The sequence below is a fragment of the Meleagris gallopavo genome, chromosome 5 (assembly GCF_905368555.1).
Source record: "Meleagris gallopavo chromosome 5, MGAL_WU_HG_1.1, whole genome shotgun sequence".
NCBI lineage: Eukaryota > Metazoa > Chordata > Aves > Galliformes > Phasianidae > Meleagris > Meleagris gallopavo.
In genome coordinates this window covers 37680965-37702519 of record NC_139408.1, presented here as the reverse complement: position 1 = coordinate 37702519, position 21555 = coordinate 37680965, and the positions used below count along the sequence as shown (strand labels likewise).

At 42.5% G+C, this 21555-nt stretch overlaps 1 protein-coding gene across 8 annotated transcripts in view; it reads right to left on the bottom strand.

Moving 5' to 3' along the window:
* YLPM1 (YLP motif containing 1) overlaps nucleotides 1-19832 on the bottom strand; it is a 46497-nt gene extending 26665 nt beyond the window's left edge. For 2 of the 8 annotated variants that reach the window (XM_085225311.1, XM_085225310.1), the window contains exons 1-8: nucleotides 18741-19832; nucleotides 14874-15119; nucleotides 13789-13983; nucleotides 11969-12699; nucleotides 7180-9531; nucleotides 3799-3916; nucleotides 1549-2029; nucleotides 281-373 (exon numbers count right to left, since the gene is read on the bottom strand). In XM_085225311.1, coding sequence (XP_085081437.1) covers nucleotides 281-373; nucleotides 1549-2029; nucleotides 3799-3916; nucleotides 7180-9531; nucleotides 11969-12699; nucleotides 13789-13983; nucleotides 14874-15119; nucleotides 18741-19715 — 5191 coding nt within the window. In that variant the 5' untranslated portion in view covers nucleotides 19716-19832. The remainder of the gene's footprint in view (nucleotides 1-280; nucleotides 374-1548; nucleotides 2030-3798; nucleotides 3917-7179; nucleotides 9532-11968; nucleotides 12700-13788; nucleotides 13984-14873; nucleotides 15120-18740) is intronic. The other 6 variants (XM_085225304.1, XM_085225306.1, XM_085225307.1 and 3 more) reach the window with 5 other exon arrangements.
* Between the last annotated feature and the right edge of the window lie 1723 nt (nucleotides 19833-21555).

Below are 21555 nucleotides of genomic sequence, written 5' to 3'. Positions count from 1 at the left end.
CTAAAATGAACTTTCTCAGCCACTGAACCTCTTTTCCAAACCCTGAAAGACAACCAAATCAAGTAATCCTACTTAAAGGTAGCAAAACACATCTTTAAAGTGGCTTGGTCATTGACTGTATTACTCCACTGGACAGTATAAGCCATTATTTTGAAGTGTCTTTGAAGCAAATAAAGTGGATCTAGCTTAAAGCAGACTTTGTTTAAAATACCCTTCTAGTGCCTTACAACCTTGCCGAAGAGCTAACCAATGGTCTCAGAGGTAACCAAGCACTCCCTACCTTTTTGAAATGTTTGCCTCTCTGGTAGAGGTTCTGGACGCAGAGTTACCCTCTCCCCATATGGAATCTGTTCCACTTTACTGGTGGTTATATCTAGTTAGAAATAATCAGAAAACATTTTAGGTCTTAAAATACCCTTCCATTTCTTTTCCTCTGTCATGAAAAGCAATAAGTCAATAGTATTAGAAATAACTGAAATGACTTACCAAATTTCCTTTAATAGATAATGTAAAAAGAACTATACAAAAATACAGAACAGCATGTTTTTTTTTTGTTTGTTTGTTTGTTTTGTTTTGTTTTTAAATCTGAAACGTGTGTGAATAAATATGCATACTTCTACATCTTAACAATGGAACTTAATTTCTTTGGATAAGTTCAGGTAGTATGTGCAGTTAGATCATAAACCCTAAGATCCTATGGAAGTGTCAGTGACTCATGGAACTTCTATACTATTGAGAATGTTAACTGACATGCTCACTTAAGATTCCTAATGGTCAGTTTTTTGTAAAACATCTACTTAATGGAATCAATATGGCTTTAATTCTTACTTATAAAGTAAGTATGGCATCTTAAAAAGAAAAAAATGCTCTTTAAATGACAATTTACAGTTTATGAACTTCTTTATAACACGATCTCACTTTTATTAAGAGCTTTAAGAATGAAATAAATTGATTCTATTAAAAACTAATATTGAATTTTAGTTTTGATAAGCTTAATACTAAAAATCAGAGCCTTTCACTGCTTAGGCACTATATGCCAAGCGTTCTTGCTCCTCAGAACAGGACACTGGTGCCAGGGGTCTCTAGGTACTGTAGAAGAGGGTACTTCATACCAATCAAGCAGTATCTAAAAAACACAAATGTTAGTAACTTAAAGCGGATTGTTTCAGTTCTGAGGAGCAACTTACATTCTGAAAGACTTTCTAACAGTTATTCCCATCAGGTATTAAATGGATTCAGGGAAAGTATCAGTATCAATGTAAATACAACATGTTAATGTGATCACATTAGTTGGTGTTTGTTAGAGATGGATTCCAGTTCACATGGAAAAGCTCATTATCACAGCAGTACAGAAAACATTAAACTCAAGACTGGAGGTCATGGTGTCATTAAAAATTGCATTGCTTGGCATTAGATGACAACATACACAGCTTAGATGTCAGCTGCAAAATATATAAAGCATACATTGTGCAGCACTCTCCTTTAGAAAGAAGCTAACGGAGAGCTACTTCTCAATTTCAGAATGAATATGCTCACTGTAATACTCACCTCGTCCATGGCCGTAATCCACAGTTTGCTGAATTACAGGTGCTTTAGGAACCGGTGGAATAACTGGAGGCAGTGTTCCTGGTACAGCTGACGGAACAGAGGTGTGAACAGCAGGTACTTTCACAGGCGAGGATACTGGTGGAGGCATCATTGACTCCTGATTACGTAATTCATATTCCATATTTGCTCCTTTATCTTCATTTGTGTCCCAGAGTCCGTGGAAAGAATCTTCATCCCAGCGTTCCTGTTCCACAGCAGAAGGTGATGGTTTTAAAGACTGACCATGACTTGGGGTTGTAGTTGGAGTAGAAACTGGAGTATGTGGCCTTGTCATAGCTGTAGCAGGCCTTGCCAGTGGGGCAGGTGGTCTTGTCACAGGGGTGGGCTGTCTGAACAACACGGGAGGCTTTATAATAACAGCAGGAGAAGGTTTAATAGCTTGGGCTTCTAATGTTGCCTCTGAAGATAGCTGAGAAGAGACCTAGATGCAGAAAGCACTTTAAATAGAGATCTGTCATCTAATCTTCTCTCATCCTAACTCAGTAAGCACAAAGGCAATCCATAGTCAAATTATATAGTACCTCCACCAAAATGCTATAGGTAGGAGGACAATATTTCATGAACTGGCAAGCCTCAATTAATTTAGTGTTTGTTCATTACATGAATGCTTAAAATACTATCTTCTTAAAAATAACCATAACAATTTAAGGTCCAGTAGGCCAATCTTAGTTCAAAAGTGTCTACAGTTTAATTCCCAAAGATTCCTGCTGTCAGTGAGGAGGCTGAAATAGTCTAAAAGTAGGGCAACTTGATGAAGCACAAAAGGATTGATAAGGCCAGCTTCTTTCTGGAAGCCACTGAAAAAATTCCCAGAGCGCAGTACCACCTGGAAAACTCTTAACACAATCTGGTCAGGGGGAAAGTGTTGCCCAGTGAAAAAATAAAATCCCTTCTTGAACCCAACATCCTCATGTAACACCACATACTCTGTCACAAGAGTCTTTTTAGCATCACAGTAGCTGCCAAGTTATAGGCAGTCTCCTAAGCAGTACGCAACAGAACTTGGAGAATGGTTGTAGTTACAAGCGAAACTTTAAATTCAAAGACACAGCAGAAATCTTAAGAAAGGTAACAGATGTTTGAAAACCCCTAGGCAGATGGGTGAAGTATTCTGAGATACAAAATATCAAAGTTAAGGAGTAAAGTCACTTCCTAAAGATGCCATCGTGTTTGTGGTTCTTGGTAGGAAATGTGTTCTATTACTTGACTTTATAGACACTGTAAACAAGAAAGAGGTCAGCAAGGCAAAAATAAAACTTGTAGTGCCTCATTCACAGTGTAATGCTTCTCTGGGAGGAGGAACAAAGAAAGTTTGGGCTGGTTAAAGGTCAGGATTACAGGTCAGTACAGTCAAGTTTTTGGTACCTAAGGCATAAAAAAAAAAAGTCTGTGCCTCAACTCAGCATCTCCTTTGACATACACATAACAAAGTTGTTTATTTGTTTTAGGAAGGCTTTATAACTGTGACTAAACATGACTGCAGAAGTTCAGTTGGTTTCTGACCTGGTATGAGACACCAAAATACAAATTAAAGCATCTGAGAAGAGTTCTCAGGACCAATCAGGAGATGACATAGCAGAACAATAACTTACATAACAACAGGAAATGAAGGCATGGAGGTGCACAAACGTGAGCTTTCAAGCACTTCACAATATTCTAGATGGTAATGAGAACTCCTAATAAAGACAGCCAACAGCAAACTAACGCCCACTTGATCTGAGTTTCTGATGGAACTATTCTCAATTTTCTTTCCTCTCAATCTCTTCAAAGTATAAAGAACCCTTAAAGCAGGAAGAGTAGAGCAATCTGGTATTCAAAGACAGCAACCCCATGTAACTAGGTGGGGAAAAGTAGGGTCTGTCTTCTCACAAATCTTGCAAACTTACTTTACAAGAATTCATCTCTTCTTGCACATCATCCCACAGCAACTTAGAACTGTTAAATCTCATGAGCTACTGTCTCCTGTGGGCCATGCTTGGAAGACACAGTGAACTGAATGACTAAAACAGGCTCTGGAAAATCTAAAGAAAACACAAAGTTGCTTTGCCTCAACAAAAGACAGATGAAGTTGTAAGGACTGCTAGGGAGGTAATTCCATAGAAAAGTTTGATCATCAGAGCACGGAAATGACCTAAAATACACACGGATAGCAATTACCATCAGCACATTACATTGTCTTGAAATTTTTACCTGAATATTTACCTGAAAGGCACCTGGTCTCGTGCCTGTGTTCTGTGATCTTGGAGAGTCCTGCGTGGAAATGTCAGGTTTAAACTCTTTCAACTTTTGCAGCTGTTCTTTTTGCTCTCTGCACATGAATCACAAAAAACTTGTATCAGTCTGTTGCTTAAGTGAGAACATGGCATTATATGGTCAATGCTGATTGTGAAATCCTTGTTTCACATCCACCTTACCAGCCATCGAGATATTTATATATTAGCTGCATCCTTTTTGACCAGACTTCCTCTAAACTTGGCTAGAACTACTCTGCTTCAACAGTAAAGAACAAAGCTGGATTTTTACTTCCACCACCATCTGCAAATGTGAAGCCCCATGGATATGCCTAAGTACACCGGGACTCACTCTAGGTTGCATGCTGATGAGACTGAGGCCAACACAAAGCATAACAGAGATGCCAACATTTAAAAACAAAGAGGTAATGTTAACTTTCATTTTCCTCTTTTATGGAGCAGAAAACAGGACAGCAGTGAATGCTGCAACCACTAGATTACAAACTTCCATTCAATATGCTTTCCTTTCAGTTTTTGTTCACATTGTTTTCTCTTTTTTTTTTTTTTTTTAATTGTAGTAACTCTTTGGTCATACTAATTGCATGTATTATGGTAGCACCCAAAAAACAACTCAGAGCAGGATCCCTCTGTACTTGGTGAAACAGAGGCCATCCTGGCCATCAATGCCTCTGTTCAGCATCCAATGCAAGGGCAATGTGGCTCACAGAAAGGGCTCCCATGTGCTGCATTAGTTCAAAGATTAGACCGAGCAATTGCCAGCACTTATGTCTTCTTTATGGCAGGCTTATGAAGAATAAACCTCATGATAAATACAGAACAGTATGCAGCACCAACTATGCTGTCATATTCACAATAAAAACAAAGCCCGATGAAAGCATTACTTTTGAAGGTGAAAAAAAAAAATGATGTACCATACTACTAATGTTGCTCTTGGATCAAAAAAGTAAGAAAAAAAAAAACAACAAACCCAGTCTCCTTAAAGTTGTTTCTATCATTCAGACTGGGGTCATTTGCTTGTAAGAACCTGATGCAAAGTACCTGTGTAATTAATTTTAAGAATATCCTCATATCAAATTTAAAAACAAGAGTATCAATATTATATTTGTATTTCTCCTTCTTAATGACTTAGACATGCATATCTACACCATTTTCATTTCTATGTGTAAGTATTTCAGCTTGAGTAAAATTATTCACTTATGCAGTGGTTCCCAAAGTACGGTTCTACCCTCTCTTTTTAAAAATCACTTTTCTTGCATTTCTGCATGCAATTAAGGCCTGCCATATGGGACAGATGCTTAGTAATCTTAAGAGTTTGAAAACAAAACGGCTTCAAGAAAAGTGCAAAATATCTCTCTATTGTTCAACACAGTTTAATGTAACAGAGATAACTAAACATTCACTTTAACTGCTCATTATTTTAGCTTATTCTCCCTGTGAAATTAAAACTCTTGTCTTTACTAGGTATCAATCCTAAGCTATCTCTCAATAACTCACAAATAGGATGGGTCACATGAATCTCTGTCTCATTCACCGAATATAAAGGAAGAAACTTATCTTTCTGGTTTTCTCATGAATACTTTTAATGCACCAAAACCCATGCGTCAAATCACAAACAAAACATTTGTGCAGAAGGTGGGTGTTCTCCTCCTTCTCCTCCTTCTAAATTTACTGAACCCTAGGATATTTCTGATGTGGAAGAGGATATCATTCGATTACTTATTTTGATATAAATCCCTATTACATCATTAGGGAATTTAACAGATGCTTTCTAATACGAGATCTTCGTTAACTTTTGCATTCTGAGTTTGCCTTGCATTCATATCTTCCTGATTATTTGCCATTGCTCTTATGTTGATCCTTAGAAGCAATGTCAACAAAGCTGGACAAAATTATTCACTGAGGATGCTACAAGTTCAAATGAGGGAACATTCTAAAAAGAAAACAAACACACAAACCATACTTCAATTAAAAATTAAGCAGTATTCAGAAATTAAATAGGTTCCACTATGTGAATTAGGAATCACTGCCACATAAATCTTGACGTGACTATTTGAAACAATTACCAAACTCATCTGAGGATAATAGAATATTACAAAGTAATTATCAACAAGCTCTTTTGAAAATAATGGAAAGATTGGTCAGGTGATCTGGATGCATTTTGAAAAGTAACTAATGGAAAATGCCCTATTCAAAAGAAGAATGCTCTATCATTTAAGAAAAAAATAAGTTCATCCATGAAAGCTGTGATAGCGATACTTTGAACAACTAGTTCCATGTGAGTTTCTACTGCCATTCTATGGTGGAAAGAAATGAAGCTATTAATGTGTAAATTGAAGAAACCGGGAAACAAGAACCATCTACACAGAAGCACCAAACTTTTCTGATAGCTTTGCTTTATGGGCCAGGTGAGGTGGGAATAACAACATACTAAAGAAGCAGAAGCACCACGCAACAGGTTTGTTCTCATGGTACCTATCTGGCAACTACATTAGTTAATGAACATAATGAAAAAGGAGGTTCCAAGAGCTTGCTTAGGTCATGAAATTACATCAGGACAAAGTTTTCTTCCACCAGACAATGAACATCGTTCTCAAGCTTGGAAAAGCACATAAGTGACATGACTCCTGGAACTGGAAACAGACTGATGTCAAACAAGGCTTCTTAGTAATTAGTTTTACAGATACATGAAGTGCATTCCCCCGCATAGGAACTCAGCTTTAAAATTAGTACTACCTATATGTAAAGCAAAATAAAAAGAGAGACTACTTCTAAATGTATATTTTGTGCTCTTGAAACAGCCATGAGAAAAGGAAGTAAACAGTTTAAAAAACAAAAGAAAAATGATAAAATAACCAAAAACTCCATCGCAGTGGCAACTCATTGCTGATCAAGATTTTGAAAATTTCATTCACATCCAATTAGTCCATTTGGCTAGTTAAACTACAATATGATTGACTTGCCTATTTAACAGCTGGATGTTAAACTGGATGTGGATTCACAATCCCTAAGAAATCTTTGGCCGTAAAAATGTAGCTGCTACTTGGCAAACACAGAATATTTAATTTGCATTGGAAATAAAAAAGAAAGATAGGTCAGAAGTGAGTCAACTGATCAGAACATACTAATGCATGACAAGAAACATTTATAATGAAGATGTCCAAAAGGAAATTAACATCCCCCACTCAATACTATACAATTGAAGTGTACCAGCTCAGAAGTTCAAAATTCTAGAGAACACGCAATAGTATGAAAATGGTTAAAAAAAAATTTAATATCTACTTATTTTTCCTCCCAAATGTGACAGAATCAGGCAACTCACCGAAGCATTTTGAGCTCCTGGGCAGCTTTCAGAATTATTTCATGCTGTCTTTGGCTCAGGACCATCACTCCCCCCAAGGACTGTTCTGAGTCCAGGTTGGAATCTGTTCCCAGCATATCAGAGGAATGTGAAGGTGGAAGAAGGGATGAATCCAGCTGACCATCCAAAGATCTTACTCTGTCTCCATCGTCTGGATACCACCTATCTGACAACCGTTCCCTCTCCCAATCATTCCTTTCAGGAACAAAGTCCTGTTTCTCCCGCCATGTGTCATATCTCTCCGGATACTCTCGAATTCTCAGCTCACCTCTGTCTCGGAGGTCTCTGTCATAATGGTCTCTATTCCTATCCTCTCTCCACCTGTCTTCACGGTATCTGTCCAGAGGTGGAAGGGGTGGTAGTGGTGGTAGGGGGGGAATATCCAGGTCACGATTCCCCATTTCTCTATCATCCATAGGTCTCATGTCCCAGTCTCTATTATCCCATTCTCTGTCCAAATCTTGATCGTAAATGTCTGAGGATCTCCCAGTTCTATCTAGATCTCTCTCTAGTTCCCTCTCTCTTGGCCTTTTCCAGTCATCCCACCATGAATCTCGTCTGTCATGATCAGATGATAAATGAGGTAGTGCTGATAGCGGAGATAATGGAGGCATTGAATGATGAGATGGCAGTCTGTCATCTCTATCATATGGATCTACAGAATCATCCTGATAATCAGAGTTGTGATCTCTCCAGTATCGTTCTCTTTCCCAGTCATCCAAATGCTCGTGCTCCATCGAAGGGTCATCTCTACTATCCAAAGGAAATTCCTCATGCATTCTCTCATCTTCATGACCCCAAGAACCCCTGAGTGTCTCATCTCGATGGTAAGGAGGCATGTTGTCAGGGTCATCTCCTAGGTGACTTGGTTTATCCATATTGCCTCCTGCTTCCCTCTCCCGGCTATCTGCCCTCCTGACAGGACCTCTCTCACGACTACCCGCCCTCCTGACAGGACCTCTCTCACGACTCCCTGCTCTCCTGACAAGGACCCTCTCCCTGCTGCCTGCCCGTCTGACTGGGACTCTTTCCCTGCTGCCTGCCCGCCGCATGGGCTCCCTCTCCCTGCTGCCTGCCCGCCTGACAGGGCCTCTTTCCCTGCTGCCTGCCCGCTGTCCCCTGTCCCGGCTGCCTGGCCGCCCAGCTAGCTCTCTGTCTCGGCTAGACATCACCCTCTCCCGGCTATCAGACTGGCCACCCATCGTCCTCTCTCGGCTGCCAGATCGTCCATCTGGCATCCTCTCCCTGCTCCCTGACCGCCCATCTGGCATCCTTTCCCTGCTGCCTGCTCTCCTGAACATGCCCCTGCCACGGATGGATGCCTGCCTAGCCTGCCCTCTCCCTCTGTACACATATCCTCTGCCACGGCCATCGTCCATCCTGCCCATTCCCCAGCCATGGCCATCATCCATCCTGCCCATTCCCCAGCCACCGTCCATTCTTCCCATTCCCCGGCCGCCATCCATCCTGCCCATTCCTCGGCCATCCATCCTGCCCATGCCTCTGCCACGGCCCATACCCCAGCCACGGCCATCTCCTTGCCCTCTGCCCTGTCCTCTTCCTCTGTTTATATGCCCCTTGCCTCTATCTTCATGCATAAAAGACCCTTTCCCTCTGCCTTCTGGCCCAGGTACTATCTGGGTGCTATCTGAATCAAGCAATTGACTGTCTGTGGAATCCAGATCCTCATTTCCTGTTACAGGGGTTACTGCACCTCCTGTCCTTGCAACACCTGACTGCAAAGCTACAGAATTACTAGAAAGGGATGCTGAATTCTGGTTTGGAATAGGTGAAGTACTTCCTTTGGACTCTTCTACTTGCTCGTTAGGATCATGTGAACTCCACGTCCACTTTTTAGGAGGGTCTGAAGTGGTTTCTTTGACTTCAGCTTTGGATGGTTCCTGTTGAGTGTTTGCCAGGTCTTCATTTGGCTCAGCTGAACTGGTACTCTTCACATCAGGAGGTGATTGCGTTCCACTTACAGTCTGCTGATTGCCAGCTATGTCTGTAAAAGGCTCTTTGTTTTCTGATCTTGAGTCTGTTTGTGACTGCTGCTGTCCTAAATGAGGCCTAGGCCCCCTCCACCGTGGACCACCAGGTCGAGAACCATGCGCATGTGATGTATTTTGGGAAGTATAAAATTGTCCTGCTGGTCCACGTGGGATATTGCCCCATCTACTCGTATGCTGTCCATCAGTATTCTGTCGGTCAAAACGTGACCTGTGTCCTTCTGAGCGCTGGGAGTCAAAACGGGGCCCTCTCGGCCTTGAGCCTTCAAATTTGTCGTATCCTCTTCCTCGAGGCCCATCAAATCTGTATGTGAAATAAAGGCAATTTTACTCAAATGAATATGTCAAACTCTAAAAAAAGATTTCACACCTCCTTGATTTAACTGATGTACTCTAGCGTGCCTTAGAACCAAACCCATTTGAACCACTGCAGAAGCATGGAGAAATCTCCATTGCAACACTGTACAACAAAGACATTTAAACCAGTTGCAGACCCTAAAAAGGAAACTTAAGTATCTCAAGATTTAAATGTGACTTTAAAAAGGAAAAAGGAAAAAAACCCCACAAACCTTCCAAAGTTGATCGAAAAAAGTTTCAGCTTTTCAGTTTTGTTGAAATGAATAGGACTTACTGAACTTTTGCTTTAATACTATGAACAAGCTTACTTCACTATGGTGATGAATGGCATACAGGAAAATCTATACATACTTATAGAAAGGATGTGTTTAACAGTTTGTTGCAAGACAACATGCCTAAAACAAGTGCATTTCTATGGCATCTTTTTTTTTTTTTTTTTAATTCCTTTTGAAATCACCTACAACTGCCCTTGCTTGAACACAAGAAGTCAAGCAAACTAACATAAAGAAAAATTCACAGTCATATAATAAAAAATCCAACCTTTAAGCACATGCACAAATACTGATTTACCTACTTGGCTACAACAAATGAAATTCATTTCACACAAAATATAGAACTTGTGCCTGAAGTCAAATTGCTTGTATGTTTGGGATTTACAGTTGTGCCTTACTGGATATTAATTCATTACTGCCTACCTACCAGCAGCAGTTGACTTGCTGCAGAAATTAATGTTTCAGTGAACAATTTACCAAATTAGATCATTTACACAACGTCAAAGAATTTTAATAATCCTCTTAAGATGAAAAACTAGAAAGCACATTTTCTTTTGGAACAAAACTGCCTTTTGTTTGGGGTGAAGGAGGTCAAGATAAACAGGATGAGCAAAAAAGAAAAAAAAAAAAGGAATTGTAAAGCATAGTGGCAGCATATCTTGAATTTTAAGGTTCAATGTTTACATGGAAAGCATAACTAGAAGAAAAGTTTGAGTACTGTAAGATGCTCTTCAACCCCTACATTCAGAAAATTAATTTAAGGAAATTCTTTACAGATTTTTAAGAAATTAAAATTGCTTAATTGCAATTAATTGCTAAAATGGAGTGGATGGGTGTCTCCTCATACATCCAATCATTACCTGTAACTTTGGGATAGTACCAGTTAACACACTACATTTTTAATTTATCACAAGTTCAATTAAAAAATGTATTTCTATGGCTGATGCTGAGAACAAATAGTAAACAGATTTTTGGGAAAGCCATAGCATAGTCATACAATCACAATATAGCAATGTTCAAAAGTTACCATGCTATTTTAATACTTCAAGTTTCCTCAGAAATAAAGCCACGGTATGCACTTTCTAGAAATTCTTGATTTCTAGAAAGACCATCTACTTGAAAAAATGCAGATTTAAATTTCAATAAAGCTCTATCTTAATAAAGACAGTTACCTTCAAAATCAAACCTATCAGATATTATAGAGAAAAAGAATCCCGGTGTTAGGCAAAGGCTCAAATCTTCACTTCTTTCTTTCTTTCTCATTTATAACTGTTTGAATGCTAAGTAATGCTACATATGTGGAAAAACACTGATTTGCATGCAAGACAAAGACCACCACTCTCTTATCTGGCAGCCATTTTGGAAAGTGCAGCAAATAGGAAAAAGATGTAGCTACAGAACTCTCTCACACCAAGAGAAGTTAAAGAAATGCACAGGTGAAGCACTCTTAGTTTTACCATTTCTTTGTGCAATCAATGGATTTCAACTACAGAGAATAATTGTTTCTCTTCTCAAAACTAAATTTCTAGTAATAAGCTATGATAGTATATTTAACTAAATAGGTATCTGGATACTTTCCTGAACCCCTTTCAGAATGTGCACACTGAAGTGTCATCTTTTATAACATTGACTTAAAAACAATCCCTCAACAATTTTGCTCTAGATATTCCTAAGTTGTGTTCCAAGCACTGCAAATGAAATGCTGGGAATTTATACGGCTTTTTGTGAAAGGTCAGTCTTCCAAATGTGAGTTATCTTTAATCTAAAGATGGCAAAGATGCATAACATATTTACAGCATCTTTCCTATTTTCACAAGAGAAATATGATATCTCTGAGGGTTAAAAGGGAGTGGCATGCTCTTTACTACAGAAAGAGGAGAAAAAGAAAAGTGTTCTGCTTTAGGAAATGATTAGGTGAACAGCATTTACTCATCTCTGCTGTAATCAGATAAATACAGACCATAACGTGCAGACATTAAGAACAAAACCTCTGCCAAACACAGCTCACGTGACCTGAGGAAATTCTGAGAATAAGACAATGTTTCATTTATTAATATATCACCAAAATGCATTTAGCCTCAAACATGTATAAATCAACAGAAGTATCCTTACCGAGGACCTCTGGGACCTTCAAAACGTGCTGATCTGGGAGGATCTGGAAGCAATCCACCTGATCTCACTGGTTTATCCTGCATGGTAGGTGTGTATGTTGAAGACAATGCAGAAGGGGTTTTCAGTTCCCCACATCCTTGCTCAGTTTGTTTATTATGGTGAACTTGAGACTTTCCGTGGTCTGAAGAGCTGAAGGATGAGCTTCCTTGAGAATGGTAAGCTGAATACACAGGTGAACTAGATATTTTTGATGCATAGGTACCAGGAGTGGGAAGCAGAGCTGGCCTTGGTGTTTCAGTAGATTGACTGCTTTGAGAACTGGATCCTGAAGGGACAGAGGAGGAGTTGGATAACTGAGACACAGATGATAGAGGTGGGGGAACCAGTGGAGGTGTAGTTGAAGGCAAAGTTGGAGGCATAACAGGAATGCCACCCTGAGCAGATTGAGAATACGGAACAAATGGAGGTGGAAGTGAAACATTTGCAGGATACTGATTCTTCAAATTTTGGAGTGAGCTCACTTTCTCCTGCAGATGGGACTGAGTGACCTTCATCTGCTCATCCCATGCTTTCCACTGTTTCTCATACTCCTGAAGTTGGTCTTTATGAGGATACGTTTGAAGCTGATGCTGCCACTGTTGGTTCATTGATCTCTCCCAGTCTTTATGAAGCTGCTGGAACTGTTTTTGCTGTGTTTCATAATGTCGCAGCTGCATCTCTACTGACATTGTCTACAATGAGAACATAGGAATAACTTCAAAATACCATTTGAGTTACCGTCAGAGCCACACATTTTAGCATCACTCCTCCTATCACAACTTCTGATTTTTGCAGATACGTGAGGAAGAACTACAACCAAACAAAAGCAAACTCTGATGCCTAACATCAATTTACCCACTGTATCACTGGAGGGCAAGTGTTTACGTATAGAAGACTATTTTGTTTTATACAGGAAAGCTGAAGAAAGCTATAGCCAAAGGCCTTCAAGCTGTGTTATTACTTAATGCTAACGACAGCTGCTAAAGCCCAAATCAATCTTCACACTTCCAGTATGTGACTACTTCCCAGGATTTCAATTTCTAAACTTACTAACCTGCAGAGAGTTGCTTCAGCTACTAGCAGTTACTTTTCTTTAAACCTTTTCTGGATGACATAATTTGCACAGTGAAGTCAGTTTATCCTCAGATGCTAAACTGATGGGCTTGACCTTTTCTAAGATTTTGGGGGTTATACTTCCAGATTTTTTAAACAGACAGCCTAAGCTATAAATAAATGCTTAATGTACAAACTCTTCCAATTCAGAAAAAGCTGATTCAACTAATACAGCAATCAATGTTTACTTAAAAACTTAAAAGTTTCAACAGTGATGTAATCATCCAAATTTGTAATTAAGACTATTTCATCACTGTACATTTTCCAAAATTATGAAATAGGGCAGCTATCAATTTACTTCACACAATCACCTGCTCACTTTCTCCTGAATGATTTCTAAATCAGGAACACATCAGAAGCTGAGTAAGGTCTGTATTGTATTCAACTCTGCTCCTGTATCATTCAGATATGCCTGAAAATCTTAAAAGTGTAAATTCTTATTTTCACTATCCTACTAAAGATTCGTCATCACCTCTCAAGCTATTTTCTTCATTCTAAAGTTGAGTGATAATAGGAAACAGGGATACTGACTTCTATCCATGCAGAAAAAGTAAATAGACAGATAAGCCAACCACGACAAATTACTCAACTACTCATTTTTCCAGCAGACCATTAGTGTTAGGTCACTCACAAAATACATCAAAAATACCATCTCCTGAATGTTTCACCTGTAGATGTGGAGGCTGTTGCATGATTTGTTGATACTGCTGTACTATCTGTTGCAGCTGGGCATGCTTCTGCATTATTCTCTGGTACTGAAATCCAACTCGGTGATGGGGATGCTGCTGCCACTGAGCTGCTGCTGCTTGCAACTGCTGCAGTCTCAAATCTTCCTCGGGGTCATCAGGAGGATCAATATTAAGCTAGAGAAATGGGCAAATACTATAAATAAAGGAAGGCTGCTTCTGTCAGAAGAGAAAAACACTTGTTTGCTACTCAGTTTACAAGAATCCTCTCAGCTTTCATTATCTCATCACTCTGTATTCCAGTGTTCTGATTTTTATCTCCTTTATTCTTGTGTAGTCTGATCTAAAGGTTAAGCAGATGGGGATTAGGTTTTTCATACATACAGAAGCTAACAACAGGTAAGAGATTAACACAGATCTGCTCTGTGCAGCTCAGAGCAAATGCAGTGAAACAACTGTGCATTTTCATGATGAAACAAAGTAATTCTAAGTGCATAATTTTGCTGCTTGACAAGAACCTGCATATCGTAAGTGAAAGCAGAACACGTGCTGTAGGGCAGCCTACCATGCTACAGTAATCTGCTGAAACACTGAAATAATGACCTCCATCCATTACGTAGAAACCATCATTAAGCACTCTGACAAAATACTAAATACTCTGTACAAAGTTCTTGGCTTCTAGACAAACTATAATACACAGAGAAAAAGAGAGCCAGACCAGACAACCAGCAAGAGAAGCAACTGAAAACAGCGTCTTAAGTACAGCGTTCCTCATTTACAGAGTACTTGATTTTGCACTTCGCTGTCACAACGTGTTTCTCATAGACAAAGATGACAGTGCTGGAGAAGGTGCAAGTGAGTCAAGCTTGGTGCACGTGTGGGTGTCTATGCAAGTCTAAATATGAGGAATGTATTTTTTAATTTATTGCTGTAGCCTTAAATGTTCTTTTAACATCGTTTTACCGTATTTCTTATTACGCAGTATACGAGAATTTGATGACAATATTTTCCTGTGTTTTGTCCCATCTAGCACAACACACAGAGTGGCACCTCTCTGCAAAACCTACCTGAGTTTCAGTGGATGTAAGAGAAGACTCATCTTCCTTAGATGCTGGAGGCAAGGATTCATTAAGCGGCGCAGGTTCAGACTGCGGAGTTGAAGCACTCATTTTCCCTTCTTCAGACTTTGCTCTCTGCTCAGATGAATCCTTCCCTACTCCTGGGCCTTTCATTTGCTGCTGTCCCTGAGCATGGGCTTTTGCTCTTTGCTGTAGACTAAGCAAGTGCTGCTGGTACCAGTATTGCTGCTGTTCCTACAATAAACAAATTTTCTAAGACAAATTGCTTTTAGCTTTCAGAGAAAAAAAAACAAAGAATTTTAATTTATGACAGTCATTAATAATCATGCAGAATAAAAATATTCTAGGAAAATGTTTAGATTTGTTTTGAGAAAAAACTCACTTCATTATCAGCAGTATTACAATGAAGGTAAAAAGATTTAATCAAAACTCAGATAGTGATTCGTGAGGCATGGAAGACACTGAAGAATTTATTCCCCACACCAAAGAGATTTCAATTAAGGAAAACAAAAATAAAAAGCAGAAGAATGACCAAGTAATAGAGACATGTGGTAAGTACCATGCTTGCTAATTTTAATGCTTTTTATTCCTAGCAAATAAGTGTACTTACTAAGAGACTAACTTAGGGAAAATGAAGGGGAAAAGGAGGACAACAAATACAAGCAAGGGAGCAGTAAAAAGAATAAAACGTTCAAAAAGATGATGAGCATGAACAGAGAACACAGATCAGTAGTGTGAAAATGATGGCAGAGTAATCACGGTGGAAATATTTGAATAAAAGTTGGGATAGGAAAAAAAAAAATACGACCCAAAAAACAGCAAAGAATACTTATAAACTGATTTCTGATTACTCTGAATTACTTCCAGTACCTAAAAGGGACCTACAAGAGAGCAGGAGAGGGACTCTTCATCAAGGTGTGCAGCGACAGGACATGGGGGAATGGCTTTAAACAAGAAAAGGGGGGATTTAGATTAGGTATTAGGGGGAATTGTCTACTCAGAGGGTAGTGAGGCCCTGGCAGAGGCTGCCCAGAGACCTGAAGGTTTTGTAGGCCAGGCTGGATAGGGCCCTGGGCAGCCTGATCTGGTGGAAGATGTCTCTGCTTATGGCAGGGAGATTTCAAGGTGATATTTAAAAGTCCCTTTCAATCCAGACCGCTTTGTGATTCTACAATTAATATTCAGCAGCTGAAAAAGTAGATATGGCTCCATCCAAAGAATTCTCCATCTAAGATATGGCTCAGCTTTCAGTTTTAAATAATTCAGTCTACAATCAGAGTACTATCCGTACATGACAGGAGCTTCAAAGCACTATGAGATGCCACTAAAGTAAAGAAAAACAGACTAAAGAGGAGTATCTCAACACTTACAGGACCATGCATATTAGAGAGACCCAAGCAGGAACCAGTAGCTCTCTTCATCTTGTAATAAGGTAATACCAGGCATCAATCAGACTAGCAGGACACAGACTCAAAGCTGGTGGGAAACAGCTCTTTACCTGACAGCCCCGAGCTATGCAAGTCCCTGCCAGAGAACTGCAAGCAATGAACTGCCATGGAGTCAAGGCACAACCACATAAGCTCCAAGAAGAAAAGTCTCAGGATTTTACAGATAAAGATACCAGTCATGGCAAGGGCAGCTCCTGTATTTTAGAGAAGTATCACTATTCACTTGATTTGTGAATTCTTCTCTTAGCATCTCCTTTTAGTCACCGTTAAAGTCAGAATAATAAGACACTGTACTTTATTAGTCTGACTCAGTGCAACCATTCTTATATTTTCATGTCAGTTGCACCACCTTTAAGAATCTGTGACTGCCCCACAGCTTTCATGTCCTCTGTCCTTCCTTTCCACCCAAGCACACACTGATGAGAAAAGCAATTTGTAAAAAGCCTCCTCACAAACCAAAAAGAATCCAAAAGACAGGGATGCAAGGACACTAAAAGAAAAAGCATGGTAACAACAGTGGTAGGCATTGTCTGATGGGATTTCTCAAAATTGAACTATGCAATTTGTCTTTAAACAGGTTTAAGAGAAGCACAAGCTTCCCCTGAGAGCCCACCTGACACTCAGAATGGGACTGCGGGTTTCCACTGCCAAAAGCCTAGCAGACACAAACATACCAATGTGTTTTTTTTTAAATACTTCTGTAAAGGCTGCAACTTGGAGATGAGGTCAGTAAATTTCAGCATGAGGGAGGAGCACACTATGCAGCTATACAAAAGATGTTTACATTTTTATCCCTCTCAAACAGCATCATAAGGTGACTTAGAACAAAGGTGCTGGATACTGTGCTTCTGGAGGAATGACCACTGAGCATCTGCCCCACCATCACAGAATTCTCTTCATCTAGAGACCCAAAAGATCCTCCTCAAACAATTGGATAAGGGTGAAAATCACAGTATGACCAGTGATTCACACAAGGACATTCACACACAGCAATGTATCCCGTCTCATAGTTTTCACAGCAGATGAAGTCAGTAGTACATGCCCTGCAGGCTCTAACAGAGAAGTGAGAAAAAAGTGAAAACACGGGTTTCCGCAGCTCCTGAACAAAACAGAAGCACTGATGTAATGCAGAAAGTCCTGACAGCACGTTCAGTTATTTGAGCACTTACTCCATCTTTGGCTGATCAAGAGACTACGCCTATTGCATTACACAGAGGCTGAAATCAGCACCACAACAGATGTGACCAGAACACACACCACCACAAGCATGGTTCTGAGGAACACAAGCCTGCACCATTGAGAGATTTCAATGCACCCAGTTCTCTGCATGTTACACATCTGTAAAGTCACGCTGACAAAGACCCCAAATTCTCAGTAATCTGGTTTTCTCTCCTCCTAACATTTATGACACTTCTAGCTACAGTAGGGGAACAAATTACTTCACCGCTCGATCTGAAGTTTAACAATTCAAGAATTCAGCAGCACCTTCAATGCTATTCACTTTCAACATCTGACTTGTCAAGGTTTTGGTACTAAATATGAGCCCATTGTACCCCTGTAAGAGATTAACTAGCATTGTCCGAAGTCTTCGTAACATTACATTTGTGAACTAAAAGCACTCCGCCACTACGCGGTGATTCATTATATGGTACAAATGTAAAAAGGATACATTTCCATTGCTATTTCTGTACAAGTATGAAAGTCAAATGGATACAAATTAAAGATGTCCCAAGAACTAACAAAGTTAATCTCAGTGACTTCAGTCTGATACAAAATTTCTACAAATTTCTTCAGATCTGAATCCAAAGAACAACTGAACCTGTGTATTTCAAGCTTAAATAAAATCTATTCACTCTTAAGAGTATTTATGCTTTGTTCTTGCAGCTGGAACTACACGAGCTGACCCCAAAGGGCTGCAAAAGCCCCAGCGAGGCCAAGGGTGGTGTACACACAGCTGTATGCACGCCTCTGTCCACACTTCACCAACGGCACTGTGCCCAAATTCATGCATACGGAGCTGCACTGATGTACTCACACTTGGTCTAACATTAGGCAGTCATTTCAGCCCTAGTGCACATGTAAAAGTGCACAGTTAACTGTAAGAACCATGTGTGAAAACTATTATTTCAGGGTATTCCCTAAGAAGCTCCGTATCATCTTATAGCTGAAGATCGAACCCATGTGGCAGAAAGCGTATTTCCAGAAAGTCAAAGGGAACGGGGTACCACAGCAGGCAGACTCGTGCAGCTTTACCCACAGCCGGTAGCATCAGTCACAGCTCCACGCTGACCAGACAGACCGGCTGACATACGGGCCCGAAGGAAAACCGACTGAAGAAACCGCACGATGCACGCCACGGGCGCACACGATACCGCCGCAACCTGCGGGAGCCGGACGGAGCCCTTACCTGGGGCGTCATCGTGGCCGGGTCGGGCTGCGGGGTGCCGCGCTGCTCCGTGCCTCCCTCCGAGCCTCCCTCGGGCAGGGCGGCGGGCGGGGGGGTGAAGCGGGGCTGGGCGGCCTTGGCGGCGGGCCCGGGCTGAGCGGGCTGCGAGGGAGAGGCCTGCGCGGGCAGCAGGTAGGGCTGCGGGGGGGGCAGGTAGGGCTGCGCGGGGGGCGGCAGGAAGGGCGGTGCGGCGCCGCCCGGGGGGAGCTCCAGGTAGGAGGGGGGCGGCTCGGAGAAGGCGGGCGGCGGCTGCGAGGCCTGCGGGCGGGGCAGGTAGGGCTGGGGCGGCGGGGAGGAGGCGGGCGGCGGCAGGTAGGGCTGCGCGGGCAGGTAGGGCTGCGCGGCGGGCTGCGGGGACTGCGGCGGCGACGACAGCTCCATGTCCATGGGCACGGGCTCGGAAGGCGCGGGCTCGCCCCACTCGCCGTGCCCGGAGGGCGGCTCCGCGCCGTCGCGCTCCCGGGAAGCGGCGGCGGGGGGCGGCTTGCGGGCGGCGGGGGGCGGCTCGCGGTGGGAGAACTGCTTCTGGTAGCTGCGCACCGGCGGCGGCGGCACGGCGGGCGGCGGCTGCTGCCAGTCCGGGAACGAGCCGGGCAGCGGCGGCGGCGGCAGCCCCGGGGGGGGCGGCCCCGGCGGCGGCGGTGGCCCCAGCAGCACGGACTGCAGCTGCTTCTGGTGCATCTGCTGGAGCTGCTGTAGCTGCGCCAGGTGCTGCTCCTGCAGGCTGAGGAAGCCCGAGGTGCCGCCGGGCGGCGGCGGCGCGGCGGCGGCGGCGGGGGGCGCGGGGCCCGGCGGCGGGTAGTTGGGCAGCGGCATCGGCGGCACGGCGGGCGGCGGCACGCTGGGCGGAGGGATGGGCAGCGGCGGCGGCGGGATGGAGGTGGGCGGCGGCGGGTAGTGCCCCGCCGCCCCGTAAAGGCCCCAGGCCGGGTACATGGCGGCGCCCCGAGCGGCCGGCGCGGAGCGGAGCGCGGCGCTTCCACAGGCCGCGGCGGCGGCGGCGCGGACGGCCCACGGCGCCTGCGCGCGGCGTCGCTCCGCCCTCTCGGGCAATAGAGCGGCGCGAGAGCGGAGCTAGAGCGTCGGGAGGCGCCTCCCGGCGAGCGGCCACGTGACCGCGGCCGCCGACGGGGCACGTAGAAAGAGAAGGAAGCGAGGGCAGAGCGCCGCGCCCGCGCTTCCGCCCGCCCCTAATTGGCGCGGCCGGGGGAGGAAGACGAGAGCGGCGGGGCCGGGCCGGGTTCCATTATGTGTGGCCGGGTCCCGCCGGCAGCCGAGTCCAAGTCCATGAAACTCGAACAACTGTTCTGATGTTCCACCTGTAGTTCATGGCTGGAGAACTGAGCACGTCTCCCCGATAGGAAAGAACAGGAGTTGAGAAATCCAAAGCCTTGCAGACAGGAGGAAGGTCAGGAAAAAGCTTTGTCCTCTTAAATGGAAAAGCTGAGCTTCGTGTTCAAATGACACATCGTGCAGATGTGAAGCTATGAGAAAAGCTTCCAGCGAAGTTTGAATTCAGTTATGAGACAGCTCTTTGGGAAGACCACCCTAACACGCACACACAACTCTGTTCTTTTTATCCTTTCACTTTGGCAATTTTAAGCATTCTGCCAGCAGTCAAGACATCCCCCAAGTTCATCATGCTGCTGTGCCTTTGACTTCTTCAGCACCTAAGAGATTTCTGTCACGTATTAACCATAAGCAACAGTCTATTTCTCCTCCTGACTCCTTCAGTCTACGTTATCTCAAGTTATCTGCATAGGGAAAATTCTGGGTAACTTTGTACCTGAACTAGGATTATTCTGAAAATAAGCAGATCTAATCCTACAGCTATTTCTCAGTCCTTGTTGGCCTTTAAGTGTTCATGGCAATAGTTTTAGCTTAAAAAAATGTGACTTCAACTGAGAGAAGAAAATGAAGGAAATTATTTTTAAATGTACAATTTAACAGTGTCAAAATTCAGGCTGGTTGGTTACCTTCTTTCTGTCTGGAGGTGAAGTGTCAGTATGGTATTATTTCAGGGATAAGACTAGTAGGTGAGCTCGGAGCAAGCAAATAGGGCAAGTCTGATGTGTTCCCAAAGTTTCCTGCAACATCTGTAAAGGCAGGTGCTAGCATTAAGGTTATTAGCTTGTTGGGGCATTCCCCAAGGACAAGAAATTTTTAGCAGAGGAGAGCTATTACCTTCACTGTGTGCTGCCTGCCTTTAGGGATATGAGTTCAGCCACACTCTGAAGGCTGCACTAGTGTAGGGTATTGCAAGATATAAACGCTACTGAAGTTTAGTCTTTTTCTTAGTTATACCAGGAGTATAAATTTTCCCCCTTTTCTCCATACCCCAATTCCAATATTTTGGCCAGGAGCCACGCTACAGCATGTGGGACTCAGCAACTCTCAGTTTCTCTCCTGTCTCTGTCCTGAAACAGTCCTCACCACCACAGAGGAACAGAGATCAGAAGAGCAAACTAAAAATAAAAGCCTAATGGAGAAGATATGAGAATGCAGAACACGCCTTCATGAAGACAGAAGCAATACATCTTAGAATTATTTTTTCCACTGCCTTTCTCCATGTGCTTAACCATTTCTTTCCCTCACTCTTCTGACTGCTTCCTCCCCATGTTACTGCCAACACTGCAGGTCTCTGTGAGATTTGCTCTGATTTCTCCCCACCTACTCTGGTCCCAGCCCAAATTAATACCTTTCATTTGACACTTTCCTGTAAACAGCAGTACACTCCTCTTAGGTACTTTAAAGCACCTAAGTGTCATATAAGAGA